This window comes from Microtus ochrogaster, chromosome 6 (assembly GCF_000317375.1).
Source record: "Microtus ochrogaster isolate Prairie Vole_2 chromosome 6, MicOch1.0, whole genome shotgun sequence".
Taxonomy (NCBI): domain Eukaryota; kingdom Metazoa; phylum Chordata; class Mammalia; order Rodentia; family Cricetidae; genus Microtus; species Microtus ochrogaster.
Window position 1 is genome coordinate 14,124,394 of NC_022013.1, and position 16,838 is coordinate 14,141,231.

Below are 16,838 nucleotides of genomic sequence, written 5' to 3' on the forward strand. Positions count from 1 at the left end.
TTCTACCATCATAGTGACATGCTTCTTTCATCAGGGCTACACCACCTAATAGTGCCACTCCTTTGGGGACCATTTACTTTCAAAAAATTGTTTTTATTCACGTATACTGCCCTGTTTCTACTCTTTTTTTTTGTTGTTAATAAAAATCTTCATTGGAATATAATCACATTACCCTCCCACCCAAATTAAGGGCGAAAAAACAAGGACGAACATGAAAATAAGAAATCCCGGTCAGAGTCCATAAACAACTATGTGCATTTAAATGCTAGCTCAGAGAAACGGCAGAATTTTCAGATTGTTACTAAAACATTTCTGTTATTTTAAGCAGATGTTTCTTCTTTTCAAATCTTGAAACTGTGTGAAGTCATGCAACTAGTACTTGAATCAAAACCATTCTACATAAAAACAAAAGCAAGAGACCATGGAAAAAGAAACCTTCATGTTCCTCATGGCCCAAGAGCAGGGTTTTAGTAACTGAGGCGGTTAGCAAGAGAGCCTGCCATTTCTCTGCATATCACCTATTCTTCCTCTCTGTAGAATCTGTAAGTCAGGTAAGTATCCTATAGAGGTCTCATCTATTTTCCCTTCTTCTAACCAATCTTGCTATACATTTCTCTCAACCTCCTGAGCATTCTCCATGAACAGCATTGCAAGTTGGTTAAAGGGGGAAGGGGATGGGGTGAGGGAAGACAGTTTTACAAGGGTTTTGTCGGTTAATTATTTACTGGTGGAGTCACTCCACCAGGAGTTTGATTTCATTGGCTAGCAGCTGGTTCATGTTGAACAGCCCCCCCCCTGGGAGCTTGGTGAGCAGCTCTCGCTCGGTTGTGCTTTCAGGGTCACTATCGACAGAGCTGGAACTTGCGCTCATGTTGTCGACAGCAGTGCTGGCAGGGGGACCGAGCTCTGGCTCACTAGTCTCACTGGCCGTGGACACCACAGAGAGCAGGGACATGCGCCGGTGAGCCGGCCAGCGGGCAGAAGGGAGGCAGCATAGTCTGCTATGATACCAGCTACATCTAGATTACAAGCCTTATCAAAGGCGATGAAACCTACATTTGCATTGGCCTCGCAGACACAGAAGGAGCCGTCATCTTTCATCAACAGGTCAATGCCACAGACATCCATCCCCAGGATATTAGACACCTGGATAGCGAGCTGCTTCCCTTGTTCACTCAATGAGCACATCATCCCCACACCACCTGGCAGATAAGAGGGGAGAGTTAGCAACTCTTCTAAGTGGTTAATGAAACAATGAAACATGCTAGTAGTGTGAAACTGGTTTCATTTTGTCCTATTAAGACTAAATCATAATTCTTTAGTTCAGACCCTCACACTCAGTATCCCTTGCTTCAGTCCCCAGAGTGCTAGCACTATCGTCATCCACTACTACCACAGGCTTAAATTAAGTTTTTAAATATGCCAGATTAAAGAAAAGTGAGAAAGAACTTCCACAGGGAAGTCTTAGACATTAAACTTTTCTATCTATCCTGCCTGTAAATGGACCAAACAGTGTCCCTCAACACCACAAGGGTTGAGAACTTCCCATCTCCACCAGACACCAAAACCTACAAACAGTCACAAGCCCTCAAGAGTTTTAGTGCCTACAACCTGCTGCATACTTTAGATCAGCTCTATAGTACAACACCTAATACAATGGAAACACCCAAGAGTTGTTACAACGTTACTGCTTAGGAACAATAGTATATGTTCAATACAGATGCAACCATTGTAGGCTCAACTTCCCTGTCCATAAACTCAGTTCAAAGGACCCCCAGAAAGTGCCAGGGAAAGGATGACCCTAGGGGACTCAAGTGGAGAAGGCCTGAGTATTACTTGATTCCTGCTGATGTAGCAGTGTCGGCTTCTACAGAGTTTCTTTCAGGAACCTTTAGGAAGCAACACACACTGAGCTCTAACCACCAACTCTGGATTGTTTGGCTGTTTCAGTATTTTAAGTCCTCAGTTAAACCATTTGAGTCCACAAATGGAAGATTATGTTAAAATGTTGTATAAATATAATTAGACCATCTGATTTTTTAAAAAAAATAATTTACTTAATTTTTATTTCATGCCCATTTTGTTTTACCTTCATGTAGGCCTCTGTGAAGGTGTTGGATTCCCTGAAACTGGAGTTACAGGCAGTTATGAGCTGCCATGTGGGTGCTGGGAATGAACTCAGGTTCTCTGGGAGAACAGTCAATACTCTTAACCACTGAACCATCTCTCCAGTCCACCAGCTCATTTTATATATAACAAGGGGAGAAGCCCAGCGAAATTGTGAGTTTGAGGCAGTCTAGTATATAGAGCAAGTTCCAGGCTAGTCAAGGCTACATAGTGAGACACTGTCTTAAAAGTTAATTTAATACATCCATAAAATAGGAATAAAAAATGTGGTGCATACTGGGAATATGGCAACTCAAATAAGGCGCTCTTTCTCTATGGGTTCTATTCTGAGTTCTCAGATTACTAATCCAATATAGGTAAGGCTTGAGCTTTGCTAGTACAGAGTGAGAGTAAGAAGACATCATGGCATCTTCACTTGGAGCCTGGCTTCAAGAAGACTAGAAAGCACAGAAGCCTGACAAGACTTTGAACATCCATAGGAATGTCATGCATAACGGCCAAAGTAGACAGACCAATGAAGCTAAGTCCTTACTACCCACAGGTTGGGAAGATAAGAAGAGTCCAGGAACCAGTACCGTTTCCCATCCCCTGGAGGACTAAAGCAATAAGAAATGCTCCAAAAAACAACAAATTTGAGTAAGCCCAGGACAAGATAAATAATAGAAGAAAGAACACTCTGAAGAAATTCAACTTCATCAACAACAACAAAAAAGTTGTGGGGCTTTTTGTTTTTCAAAACAGGGTTTCCCTGTGAAGTTCTGACTGTCCTGGAACTCTCAGATGAGGCTCGCCACAAACTCAGAGATCCACCTGTCTCTGGAGAGCTGGGATTAAAGGCTTGCACCACTACTGCCCAGCCAAAAAGATTTTCTGAAACCGAAACAAAATGATTAGCAACTCAACATTCAACCAAGGAAATGAGGACAGTACAGTTGTTTTACCATCAGCACAGTGTCTGAACCTGAATCCACTGCTGTTTCAGGTAGTAACTGTGTCACTTTTACGTCTCAACAGATCTGCCTCCTGCCGATGCAATCAAATGTAGTTTTAACTAAACCTCTACTGTTCTATTTATCAGTAAGACCCAGGAGTCAGAGGCTGGGGTGAAAACCTGCTAGCTCAGAGGTTGAGAATCAACTAACTGAATTCCTTTTTTGCTGGTATCTCAGAAAGAGAGGATCTTTCTACTCTGCCCACACCAAAGACCACCCTACTCAAAGTCCCTCCCTACTATTTCTGTGCATCTCTCCATCTTCCATTCCCTGACTCTGATTGCTGTCAACTAGTTACTAACTCTTCTTCATGACCCCCAAGGCTGATTTTATTTTACTAATACAAATGCTCACAGTATGATTGAACATTGCTGTGAGATAATGCTTTTTTGTAAAGATTTATTACTCGTATTGGTTTAATAAAATGCTAATTGGCCAGTAGCCAGGGAGGAAGTATAGGCAAGGCAACTAGACTAAGAGAATTCTGAGACCAATGAGAGAGATGCAGCTGCCAGCCAGTCACCGAGAAAACAAAACATGTAGAAAATGAGGTAATGCCAAGGTCATGTGGGAATACATAGATTAATAGAAGTGAGTTAATTTAAGACATAAGAACTAATTAGTAATAAGCCTGAGCTAATAGGCCAAACAGTTTAAAATTAATATAAGCCTCTGTGTGTTTCTTCGGGACTGAACGGCTGCTGGCCTGGGCAGGACAAAAACTTTCTACAGAATATCCCACAACGTACAGTCATTTATGAAAGTTCAAAGAAGCAAGTGTGGTGAAAAGATAGCTGAGTGGCTAAGGCAGGAGAAGAGTTCAGGATCAGTCTAAGACACACAGTGAGTTCAAGGCCAGCCTGGGCTACCCATCAAGACCCTGTCCCTGTCTCAAAACAGAACAACAAAAAACAAACAACAAAAAGAAAAGCAGAAATAATCAAATATAGAGAATATTTTTAAAGCACAGACAAAAAACTTAAAATGAAATCATAGAACAAAGTAGGAAATCTGGAAATTGAATCAGAAAATAAATCTTCCAGAAGGAAATAAGTAGATGGAGAAGAGGAAATAATAAAGAGAGAAATGAAAAGGGGACATTGGAGAGATGGCTCAGCAGTTGGGAGCACTTATAGATAACCCAGATTTGACTCCCAGCACCCACATGGTAGCTCACAACTGCAATTGCATTTCCAGGGGATTCAATACACTTTTCAGGTCTCTGTGGGCACATGGTGCATAGTCAAACATATTTATATAGAGAGAGAGAGACAGAGACAGAGAGAGAAAGACAGAGAAAGCGTGCCAGGTGGTAGTGATGCAACATTTAATCCCAGCACTCAGAAGGCAGAGACAGATGAATCTCTGAGAGTTAAGCCCAGCCTGGTCTATAGAATGAGTTCCAGGGCTACACTGTGTAGGTGGGGCTACACAGAAAAACCTTGTCTCAAAAAACCAAATGAAACCAACAATAAAAACCACTTTATAACAAAAAAAAAAAGAGAGAGAGAGATTTTCTAGAACTTGTAGATAGTTTACTAAAACTCAAGTTAACAGTGGGAATGGTAGCCACATGTGGGATCATGTGCCTTTAATCCTAACACTGGAGATGTGGCAAGGCCCACTTTGATGGCTCAGTACTTTAAAGCACTTAGTGCAGAGGCACTAAGGTAACAAGGGAACCAATGGAAGAAAAAAGAGGCAGGCAAGGAAAGCAAAAGTGGCTGTGCATGAGTAATATACATACAAGCATGAAAATCTTCAACAGAAATGAAAAAAATTGTTATCACAAAAAATAAAGTCAATTCATTAATTGGTGAAATCTGATTCAATAAAAAGACAACTAACAGTGATGGTAGGACTACAGTGGAAAGCACAGTCACGCTACATACCAACACAAAGACGCTATATTGTCTTTACCTAGAGAGCAATTGCTTTGCATCCTTCCATCTGTCGAACAACGTAACATGGTGCCAACGACACGGCCTCCCACAACAATGACTCGTACATCCTTTCCATGAGACTCTTTAATGTATTTCTGAAATAGATATGGAGCTTCATGCCGAATAAGATGGCTTAGATCAGCTAAATGGTGTTTATCTCGTGCCAAAAAAACAGCTTTACCTCTATGACCTCGTGTGTTCTTCACTACCATTGGAAACTCCAGGACTTCTGCTTCATCAATCATTTTAGCAAAGTCTTCATGGCCACCGTAAGAAAAAGTGTCTGGCAGAGGTACACCATGGCCAGCTAACTCTTGAAATGTCCAGAATTTATTAACACAGTTCAGGATAGCTTGAGGTCGGTTCATCAGTCGGCACCCCATCTTCTCTAGGTGGCACAAAACAGTGATATCACTATCACTCTGCACCCATGGGGTCAGAACTCTCACTACCACCACCTGTGGGTAGGCAGAGATGAGCTCTCCATTGATCCGTAGACCCAGATTTCCTTGCTCAACTGTCAGCACCACCTCGTCCATCACTACAGCCCTGAAGTCCAGTTCCTCCTCACAACATTTGGCCTTCAGAGCCCGTAAGATCTCTTTCTGTGGATAGTCTTCTCTGATCCGTCGATCGGTCAAAAACCGCAGCTTGGCAGTCACGGAGCTACACATCTCGATCTACTTGCTGTTCCTTTTCTGGATTATTTGAATGTCAACTTTTATCTCTACTTCAGACCAAAGGGCAATCCTGTCTCTGGGAATACGCAGTCTGAATACCCTGTTTCTACCCTTTTTATCCACGTCTAAAGCTGTTTTTATTTTATTTATTTTTATTAGATCACAGTTTATTTTTCATGCTTTCCATGTGTTTTCTTGCAGTTTAAAAGATTAATGGTATAATTTTAAATGTCTTCCCTCTGAGATAGTAGAAATTATACTACTTTATTTTTTTTTTCAAATTAGTGGATATAATCAGATGTATATAAAGCAAACTCTAAATAACAATATAACATCACTGCCTCTTTAGGGTTGTCTTGGTCTACTGGGCTGGTCGGAATTATCAGAGGAGGAGTTTATGGCTCTCTGTACAATGTATAGTGCCATTGCTCTTTAAACTGGTAGAGCTCTCTCACAGATATAAAGTGAAACCTGGTTATCTAGATTTCAGAGCTAAGGTTCTACACACACCGCAGATGTTCCTTATTCATGGACACATCATTACACATCGACCCCTCCCCTCTATGCTAAATGTACATACATTGGGACTTTAGAGAGTATTTCTTATCTTATGGTCCTGGAATAATATGAAACAAAACCTTTTCTTATGCCTGCACATTTTTTTTTGTTTCTGATATTAGGCCCACCTTCAATATTTTCTTTTGTTCTTCTTTATGTAGATTTTGAATTTTATTAGTTTTAATTATGTGCTCATATGTGACAACATATGGTGTTTGCACACCAGTGCAGGTGGCAGCAGAGGTCTGAGGCAAAACATCCTCTTCTAGCTGAAGTTACAGACCATTTTGATCTACCTAGTGGGTTCTGGGAGCCACATTTAGACTCTCTGGAAGGAAAGCAAGTACTCTTAACCACTGAGCCATCACTGTGTGAACTGCAGCTCTTTTAATTGATTTTAGGTGCTGCATGATAACTATAAGCATTTGCTCAGTGTGAAGGCTATATAGCCACCACTTTTAAAGAATTCTTTGTCCATTCTACCACAAACGTGTTCCTCATTTATTTGAATACATGCAGGGAACCCTTTTTCCAGTTTAAAGATGTTCATATAATAATCCTATCATCCTGTCGATGTCCAGTGATTTCTTCTTTAATGACTTCTGTACTCGGCTCAATTTTAATGTGTAGGGCTGTCACCTTTGGATTGCACCATGAACAACTTTTATTTTTATTAGCCAAGCTCCTCTCTGGGCAGGAAGGCTCAGCACAGTTCCACACTGTCCTCAGCTGTGTGAACTCAGTCAGTGCTCAGCTGCCAATCATAGCATGCTTTGGAAGTGGCAAAACTGGCTACTAATTCTCATTAGAACCCAGGCAGGCCTATACAATCTCTTTTGCTCAGCTCTTCTGTGAAGGGTTTAAAGATCATGCCCAACTGCAGCATCTTCATGCGCCAGCTCTCGCTGGAGCCTCTCTTACCTCTTACGTAAATAGGGTCTTTCAGAAACTAGGGCCTTAAATGGAGAACATCTATAGGCAAGGAAATTGACAACTGTTACAGCATCACATACTAACTACACCTATTGTTTTTTCTGATGCCACTTTCCCAGGAATATCCTTGGGGCTTCTTAAACATCTACTTCAGTCATAAATAAAGGAAAATAAAGGATGGTGATGTATGTGACCTTGAAACCATTTTCTCTTGATGTCACAGAAACTCTCCTTTTCCTGATCTCTCATCACAGTGGAGCTTTTGATTCTCCTTGGGCTCCTGGAAGCTTTCCTTCGGATTTGTCAGCTGGTGCTATTTATTGGCATAGTAAAGCTTTATTCTAAAAGATGATCCATTTCTGTCTCTCTTTGAAACCCGACTCCTTCCCCAAACCTAACCATCCTGTGCTGCCTCTATTCTGTACACTATGGTTGCTGGGTTGGAGGTCAGGGGAGTTTGCGCTCCAAGTCTTTTACTCCTCGTTTATGTGCAGATGAACTCTGTGCATACATGAGGGGGGTTGATGGCCACATTACTTATCTATACTCTCCTGAGGCCCACACACAATCTTCCGGTATAAGATGTGTGTGCATTTGTGTGTTGTACATAAAATGAAGACATGGTCAGAGAACTTTGAGTGTAACTCGCTCATCTTATACTACAGTATTGGAGGTAAAAGGTGTGTAGCCACACTCCCTGAAGGAGACAGCAGTTGTCTTCCTGGTTCTGACATTACAGATATAACCACTTTCAGATATTCTTGGTAGTTCTAGACTCCCAGCTGAATTTCAGATACACAGGATGTGCTGTAATTTAACAAATATATACCATTTCACAAAAAAAAAAATTTGGTCAAGTATGAGTCTAAAAAAACATCCTCAGGTAATGAATTCATTGTCAATGGTTTTAAATCACTAGAAATAATATTAATAATATTATTAATACTACAAATACTGGGTTGTGTTTCAAATTTGTGTCTTGCTATAAATTCCTTGCCTCCTTGCCTGCTGTAACTGTCAGAGATAAGCCAAAAAGGAGCTTAGTATTGCCTAAATTATGCCTGGCATCCAGTCATGGCTGCTTTGTATACTGTCCTGTCTGCAGTGCTCCTTTCTGCTGTGTTAGTCCTGGAGGACTCAGATGAATGTGGGGAGTCAGTTACCAGCTTCAGGGGAGGCCCTTCAACTGTTTCTTACCTGTCAACAGTAAGTGATTGTTTTGTCATTGTTGCTGAGATGTTAGTCCTTCTGAGTTCATGTTTTTGAGACACCCGGGGGAAGCATTCATTTTCCTCTGAGCAGCTCTGCAAGCTTCTTGAACTCTGACCAAGACAAAATACTGAAAGATAAGTGAGGTCAGGAGTTGCTTTATTGAACAGACCCAGTCTGATCCAAATCAGAATGAGAACAGAGGAGGCTTGTGGCCGGTGGTGACTTCCTTCCAGTTATTAGCAGCTATAATCTACCCTTAAATAATGAGAACCAAACCATTCATTGAATAGGCCAAAGGTTGATGTCTTCTGTCTTCCTTAAAGTTCTGTATCTCACTTGTTGAAACAGGGTCTCTTACTGAAAGGGTAGATCATGGGTTGGATAGTGAGTCCCTGGGATCTTCTTGTCTCTACTTTCCTTGTGCAAGGATTACAAGCATACCCCACCACACTCAGTATTTTTACATGTGTTGGGGGGCTTGAACCTAAGTACTCATGCTAGCATTAGCTGGTATAAAACTAACAGAGGAAGGAAATGAACCCAGACTATCAGATATCAAATTAAAAGCTAAAGCAAAGCAATGATGAGAACATTCATAATTCGAAATTTAGTGTTTGCCCACATGCTTACATGGTTTAGAAATAACATCTAAAAGGGATTGAAATAAGAAAGTAAAGAAATTGTTCAAATCATACTGCTAAAATGAACTGGCTCAGAAATTGGAGTGATGACTCATTGGTTACAAACAGGTAGCTCTCTTATAGAAAAACTAGATTCAGTTCCCAGAATTTGCTTTGGGTGGCTCACAATTTATTGTAACTCTAGTTTCAAAGAATCTAAGGTTCTGTTCTGGAATTTATAGGCACCTTTATTCTTATGCATGTATACCCCCCACAGATACATATGTACACACATAATTAAAATAATGAAAAAATAGTTTATTGAACTGTTTGTGTTGTGCTCTTTCAGTCAAGTAAACCTCAATATTTGTTCTGTAATCACATTGACCTCTTACCTTTTTACCATTTTTAGAACTATTCTGATGTTCAATAATTACATGCTCTTGACCTGAGACTTCAGGCAGGTATAACAAGGAGAAGGGGTAGAATGATAATTTGCCTAACAAATGGCCTGGAAACCTGGTCCAGACCAAACTGCTAGGGCTATGAAGCCAACGGCTTGTTTTATCTTTCCATTCATAAGCAATGTCCTGTCACCTGCGCTCATCCTGAAGTAGTACAGAGCTATTTCTAGCCTTCCTGTATATTTTCTCAGCTCATGAGTATTCATCCTTTGAGTTCTTGAGAAGAGGTGGCAAAGCAGTTTCTCTGTAAATAAATTGAAACAGATTTTGAGGCAGTATTATTTTATTTCCCTCTTCATTTCCTCAGTGTGACAGCACCTAAAAAGATATCACCCTGCAGGGACTTCACAACACCATTTAAAAAGACACTTTCTATTTTTAATTAAAACTAAGATTTGGATTTTAAAATTTCTATTTGTAGGTAGCTCTGTGACACAATGGATGTTACACTAAACTTCTAAAATTTCTAATTAAAATTAAAAGTTTTTATAACTTTCAAGTCCTTTTCTGTGTAATTATTAAAATTTGCACTGGAATCTCTTCCAATATTTTTTAATATGTCACATAATCATAAATCCTATGCTTTCAGTGTGGACAGCTGTGTGCATGTGTGTAGATCCATATGTGTGTTCTGGTATGTGTGTACATGTGTACTCATGGATGTGGAGACCCAACACTGGTATCCGCTATCTTCCTTGACCATTCTCTACCTTATATAATGAGGCAGAGTCTCTCACTTGCACTTGAGTTTGTTTTCTTAGAGAATCCCTTATCTGTACACCCATGTGCCTGTTCATAGATCACCATGTATACTAGGTATTTATAAGTTCTTGGCATTCAAACTCTGGTTTTCACATTTGAATAGGAAATGCATTACCCTCTTAACCAACTTTTTATCTCTGTATTTTATTTTCTTAAAAATTAAAATTTCCAAGGCTTCTTGGAGAAACAATTACATGGGGGTCTTGAATACTTTGAAACTTTATAATTCTGGATATTATCATTTCTTCCATTACTGTGGTAATTAATAAAAGTGTGTGTGTGTGTGTGTATGTGTGTGTGTGTGTCAGAGAGAGAGAGAGAGAGAGAGAGAGAGAGAGAGAGAGAGAGAGAGAGAAAGAGCGAGCGATATCAATTAGAAAGGCAAGATTTACATATTTAAAGAGGGGAGGAAGAGGGGTATGTGGGAGGCAAAATTAAAGAAAGGGAAAGGGGGAAATGATATAATTAAATCTTAATTTTAAAAATTTAATATTAGGTCCAGTCTTGGAAGTAAATGTTGCTTTGAGGGGGTAGGGGAGAACCCCTGGGTTTCACAATTTTCTTTGGAACTGTCAGATGTGTCAGTCGGTTTACCAAGTCATCAACCCAAAGTCCACTTGTCCTTCAGAACAGTGAGAAAACCTGGGTTTTCTGGATCTTTCCCCTGTACCCACAAGAAAAACAGAAGAAACTGAACTCTGTTTTCTTAACAAGTAAAATTTAAAGGAACCATGGAAACTGACTCCAAAGATCACATTAATATTCAGTCTTAAGGATAATGCCAGGACTTCTGAAAAAGACTAGTATTTGGGGCTGGAAACTTTCCTGCTGGAGGATTGCTCTGGCTCTAGTAAAATACCTATGAGTCACACTGAGTTCTACCCAGTAGTAGAAGTCAATAGCACCCCACCGTGAGGCAGTGATCACTTTGCTAGATGTTTTCAGACTCTCTGAGTTGTCAAAATCATATTATGATAGTGAAGTGACAGTAGGAAGGCAGTGTCTGGAAGTCAAGTGCAGCACCTGCATTGACAGGGACCTGCCTAATTCTTTCGCCCAAACCCTAATAGCATGTTCTGACTCCTTCGAAACATGCATTTAGCTGGTTGATTTCATAGCTATGCTACTAACTTCCCTGAAACTCTAATGCTTTACCTATACATGGTGATATTAATGAAATTGTATAACGCCAAGGTTCATGGCTTAGGAGAACCAGAATTAATAGTTAATACTTACAGTGCACTTCATGAGTCTGAAGCAAATATTCACAACTACTGTTAGTGTCCTTGGAACTAGTATGCCTGTGACTATATATTTACAACTCATCCTAACTTAATAGTGTCCCATGCCTTGTGGCCCTCTGAAGGAATGGGAAAGGGAGACTTATTTAAAAGTATGTTCAAAATATCTTAAATATACAAATGAAAACATTATTATCTCCCTTTTGATTTGGAAAGCTTCTTTAGAAGACTCAGCTTGAATTCTGTCTCCTGCTTCATTTCTATTTCTGAATCTCTAAAGAATGCATACAGGGTTCTTGGCCTTTCAGCATTCCTTCATGCTCATTTTCCTGGAAATTTATTCTAGAAAGAGTTTACTTTGAGCCATCACATCTGTGAGCGTTATTGAAATTGGGCATTATGTAAACACATTCAGATCATGAAAAGATGCCAACTATCTCGAAGAACTGCAGTAAGAATAAAGTGAGTCTATGATGAATATTCATTATATTCATTTTTACATTTTTAAAGATGTATTTATTTTTATTTTATGTATATAGGTGTCTTGCCTTCGTGTGTGTGTGTGTGTGTGTGTGTGTGTGTGAGAGAGAGAGAGAGAGAGAGAGAGAGAGAGAGAGAGAGAGAGAGAGAGAGAAAGAGCGAGCGAGCATATGCACAGCTTTACAGATCAATGGAAATGCCCTGTAAACCAAGTAAACATGGTCTCTGAAGATGGTCTCAAATACAGACAATACTCAAGTTCTCTTCCTTGTTTGATGACAGTATGTTAAGAGAAAATTGAGAATAATCTCTTGAACTTGCTGCTTCATGTGACCTGGGTACCTTTATAAAATGTTATTCTGTCTCTAACATGATAATATGGCTTCAGAGAGCTCCTGAAGATTGGATGGTGTGATGTAAGAGCTCACAAGTAGGTTCAAGTATTAGATGGTCCCAGATCTGAGAGAAGCATTGTCACAGCAGGACAGTAAGTGATCAGCTGCAAAAGAACTCCACAAATCACTGCTTCCAGTGTAAAGGGGCCTATCAGGCCTCAGCATGGCAAACAGTACTCTGGCCAGCCTTCCCCTTTCCCCATTCTTTTTGCTTTGCTAAACTGTTAAGAGTACATTCTCACAGCCAGCCACCAAAATCTATTCCCGTATTTGGCCATTTCTTCCTCCAGATGCTAACTACCCATCAAGGTCCAGCTATCAAAATATCAAAGACCAGCAATCAAAAGCCCTCTCGACTATCATAACTAACATACCCAATAAAACAAACCAAATCAAGCTAACACAGGGAATGGGGGAAGGGCAAGGCCTTCCAAAGCCATGTTTGCCATGCTCAAACCTGCTAAAGACCCTTCATTCCTCCCACGCACTTTTTGTTTTATTATTGTGATGCTGTGTGTTGGGTAAGGGGGCCTTGTTCTGTTCTTCCTGACTGCTTCCTGCTGACACTGGGGCCTCATTGTTAGGGACCCAAGGAAACTGGAATGTTGGACAAAGTCAGGAAGAACAGACTGTGTTAGTTGGTGTTCAGGTTATACAAGACCATCTGAGGCTCAGGATGCAAAATCCATGAGACTGGACCAGGATGTAGCTTCCACTGAAAGAGTTGAGACAGGTGCTAGATTTTTTGGAACAGTCTGCAGTTGATTTGGAACCTATTAGAAGAAATAGACTAGGGACAGAGGGTAAAGTTAAGGTGTTTAGGGGAACAACTATCTTGAGTGTACATTTGAAACTTTTACAGTGGCTTTTTGCTTTTGGGGGTTCATATGTATTTACTTATTTGTCTGTTTTCATAAAAGATTTTTTTTCTCTAGATCCCTGCCTCTTGGGACCAGAAGCATTCAGGTTATAGTCTGATATCTAACTTTCCTATCAGGAAACTTTTTTTTTTTGATATGTGCTCATGTTTTCGTAGGTATTAAAAGTTGATTTATTGATCCTTTAAATTTTTTTTATTAAATTTATTTATTTATTAAAGATTTCTGTCTCTTCCCTGCCCCCGTCTCCCATTTCCCTTTCCCTCCCCCAATCAAGACCCCTTCCATCGTCAGCCCAAAGAGCAATCAGGGTTCCCTGACCTGTGGGAAGTCCAAGGACCACCCACCTCCATCCAGGTCTAGTAAGGTGAGCATCCAAACAGGCTAGGCTCCCACAAAGCCAGTGTGTGCAGTACGATCAAAAACCCATTGCCATTGTTCTTGAGTTCTCAGTAGTCCTCATTGTCCGCTATGTTCAATGAGATCCTGGAAATTTTTGATCGAGAGTTTGCCTTGTATGTACAAGGCTCAGGGTTGGTTCCATTCTCGAAACTACAGACCCAGACAATTGATTTCTTTTTATCATTAAGAGGTTGCCTATAGTTGTGTACTTTTATTGTACTTAGATGTTAAGTTGGTTCAATTTAAAATTTTAACAACCCAGTCCAAGCCTCTATAACAGCTAGCTGCTACATGGCTTCTAACAGCTAGCTAAAGATTGTGGGTGGCACAATTATAAGACATTTTAAAAATATTTTTTGAGCAATGACCTATGGCCTCTAGCTCAATGTCTTAGATTCATTTTTGTTGCTTTGATAAAACACTCTGATCAAAACCAACTTAAGAGTGGAGAAGTTAATTTTAACTTACTGTCTAGTAGGACATCACAGGCTGAAGTAACTGGCCACATTGACAATAAAGAACAGAAATCAATGAACACATTCATGCTTAGAACTCTTCCTGTTTACTCTTACATAGTCCAAAACTCAAAGCCTGAGAATGGTTTTGCCTATTTACACGCTGCCTCTTCTAATGTCAATTAAGGTAATAAAGAAAATTTTCCACAGATATAGCCATGGAACCATCTGATCTAGATATTCGTTTATTGATACACCCTTACTATGTGAGTCTACATCGTATCTGTGACAATTCAAATTACCATCCTCACCAATCTTTAGCCAAAGGAGAAATGAGAAGGGGTGTGTTTATACTCTAAGCAAACAGGCTGCCTCCATCCAATTTGCCAGACACTTCTTATCCCAGGAAGCAGCTGAAATATTAAGTTTTAACAGAACTTGAAGTTCTGGTCTTGAAAAATTGCTCAGTGGTTAGCCTCATTTGCTGCTCTTTAAGAGGAAGCTCGCAACTGCCTGGAAATCTAGCTCCAGGGGACAAATGTCTTCCATTTCCTGGCCCTTGAATACATGAATGGACACAGACAGTTATGTGCATACTTTAAGATGAAATAAACCTCACTGTGGCTCCTGGAAGTATTCTCATGCCTGTTAGGTTTGGCAGTCACTCTTTCTTACACCAGCATCACTCTTCATGTCCTGCTTGATTAAGATATACTCCAGTTTAAAGTCTTCATCAGTTAGGTGCTGACCTTTCCATTGACCTTCCCCATTCCTCCCTGGTATATTCTAAACCTTCTTTAACTGGTTTTTACCTCTGTGCCTCACAAGTTCCACTACGTTAACACGTTCTCTCACATAATTGATCATGCATAATTTCTCATAATTTTGATTCTATGAATATAGAGATAGTACCTCTTTTATCTCTGCCAACCAGCTTCTACTATGTAGCTTGGCAGTCAAGTAGTTACTAATATATGCTGCATTAATGAAGGATCAAATGAGTCAATAAACTAATAAAGGATTTTATTGGAAACCCTATTGCTAGCAACTTCTATGTACCTTTGGGGAAAAGTAAACTGACAAAATAATGCAATTATAATTTAATAAAATACATTCCTAAGGTACTGAAATGGAGTGCACAGGGAACCAAATGGATTAAAGGTGACTCCACTCAATAGCATATAATACCTTGATAATGCATTCTTTAATCCTCTTGGCCTTAAAATAAATATTATAAGAATGTGAATATAGCAGCAGATGTTTGTAACTCTCCTGATTACATCATATTTCTTGTGTTCATTCAAACACAAAACAGTACAAAATGGTTTAAATTATACTTATTAAATATACTTAATATGAAAGTAGTCTAAGTTTTGGAGGTGACTTTAATCTAGAAAAGGGTCTATCTTTTGTTTACCTGATAAAGTTAAAGTCTCAAGGTGTGAGTATCAGAAATTACTGAACCTTTAAACCAATGGCAAAAATTTCTTCATTGTAAGAAAAGAGAAGAGAAAGCAAGGAGGGAATTTCATGTGAACAGAGAAGAATTTTGCTTATGATTTGCAATGGATAGTCATAGATGATAATGTTCTGGAATATTCTCTAATTCTCAGTCTATTGTTAAAGGTAATGATTTCTGTTCTTTTTAAATGCAGTATAGCTAACACTTGCTGCAATTTGGTTGCTGTTCTCTATATATCTCAGTGAGTATACCCCATTCTTGTCTTTTACTCTCTTGTACGAATGTGAGGAATTAGAGTCTGCTACCTCTTTGAATTTGTACTTGTAGATCTGCATTGTATTGAATAGCCAGTATGCTGTGGGAGCTCCTTCAGCCAAGAGCCTTTAATATACCAGCCCACTTGGGCATGGTCTCTTATACTATAAATGCAGCTGTAAAATGTGCACTCACTCTTGCTTCCAACTCTTACTTCTAACTGCTGGATTTGGTTCTTGTTCCCCATTGGTGCAAAGGGCTGTGACCTAGGACTGTGATCTGTGAGTCTACCCCAAAATAAATAACACTTTATTATACATAATTCTGAACTAGTATGTGATTATTTTTGTAACTTTTAGCATCATCTGGTGCCCAACATGGGGCCTCGTCCACACTTTTTGAGATCAGTTCACCAGGCAATTGGCACATTGGGCACTGACTCTCGCACCCAGTCCTTGGGACAATGGTCTTGTACCCTGTAAAGATTTGTCTGTTGCACTTGTTTAATAAAATGCTGATTGACCTGTAGCCAGGCAGGAAGTATAGGTGGGACAATAAGAACAGGAGTATTCTGGGAAGAGGAAAGGCTAAATTTGGAGTCATCATCCAGACACAGAGAAATCGAGAAGAGAATGCCTCACTGATAAAAGGTGCCAAGCCTTGTGGCCAACAAAAACAAAATTATGGGCTAATTTAAGATGTAATAATTAGTTAATAAGAAGCCTGAGCTAATAGTCCAACCAGTTTATAATTAATGTAGACTTCTGTATGATTCTTTGGGTCTGAATGGCAGTAGAACCAGGTGGGACAGAAACCTCTGTCAAAAGCAGTATGCATACCTTAAATTGCAACTCTTTTAATTTTTTATACATCTAGATTAAGGCCATTTCTACAAATTATAGTTTGGAGGAGTAAGACACTGAAGTGCAAGCTAGTTTTTTTTTGTTTTTTTTTTTTTTTATTAAGAAAGAAAAAAAAA

At 39.6% G+C, this 16,838-nt stretch overlaps 1 protein-coding gene across 1 annotated transcript; it reads right to left on the reverse strand.

Annotated features, from left to right (window-relative positions):
- Positions 1 to 484: 484 nt before the first annotated feature.
- LOC101994467 (beta-citrylglutamate synthase B-like) lies at positions 485 to 5,781 on the reverse strand. The gene is given in 3 exon segments (XM_013346668.2): positions 485 to 963; positions 966 to 1,202; positions 5,040 to 5,781. Coding segments are annotated over 3 exon segments (1,164 nt in total). The 5' UTR covers positions 5,737 to 5,781; the 3' UTR covers positions 485 to 733.
- Between the last annotated feature and the right edge of the window lie 11,057 nt (positions 5,782 to 16,838).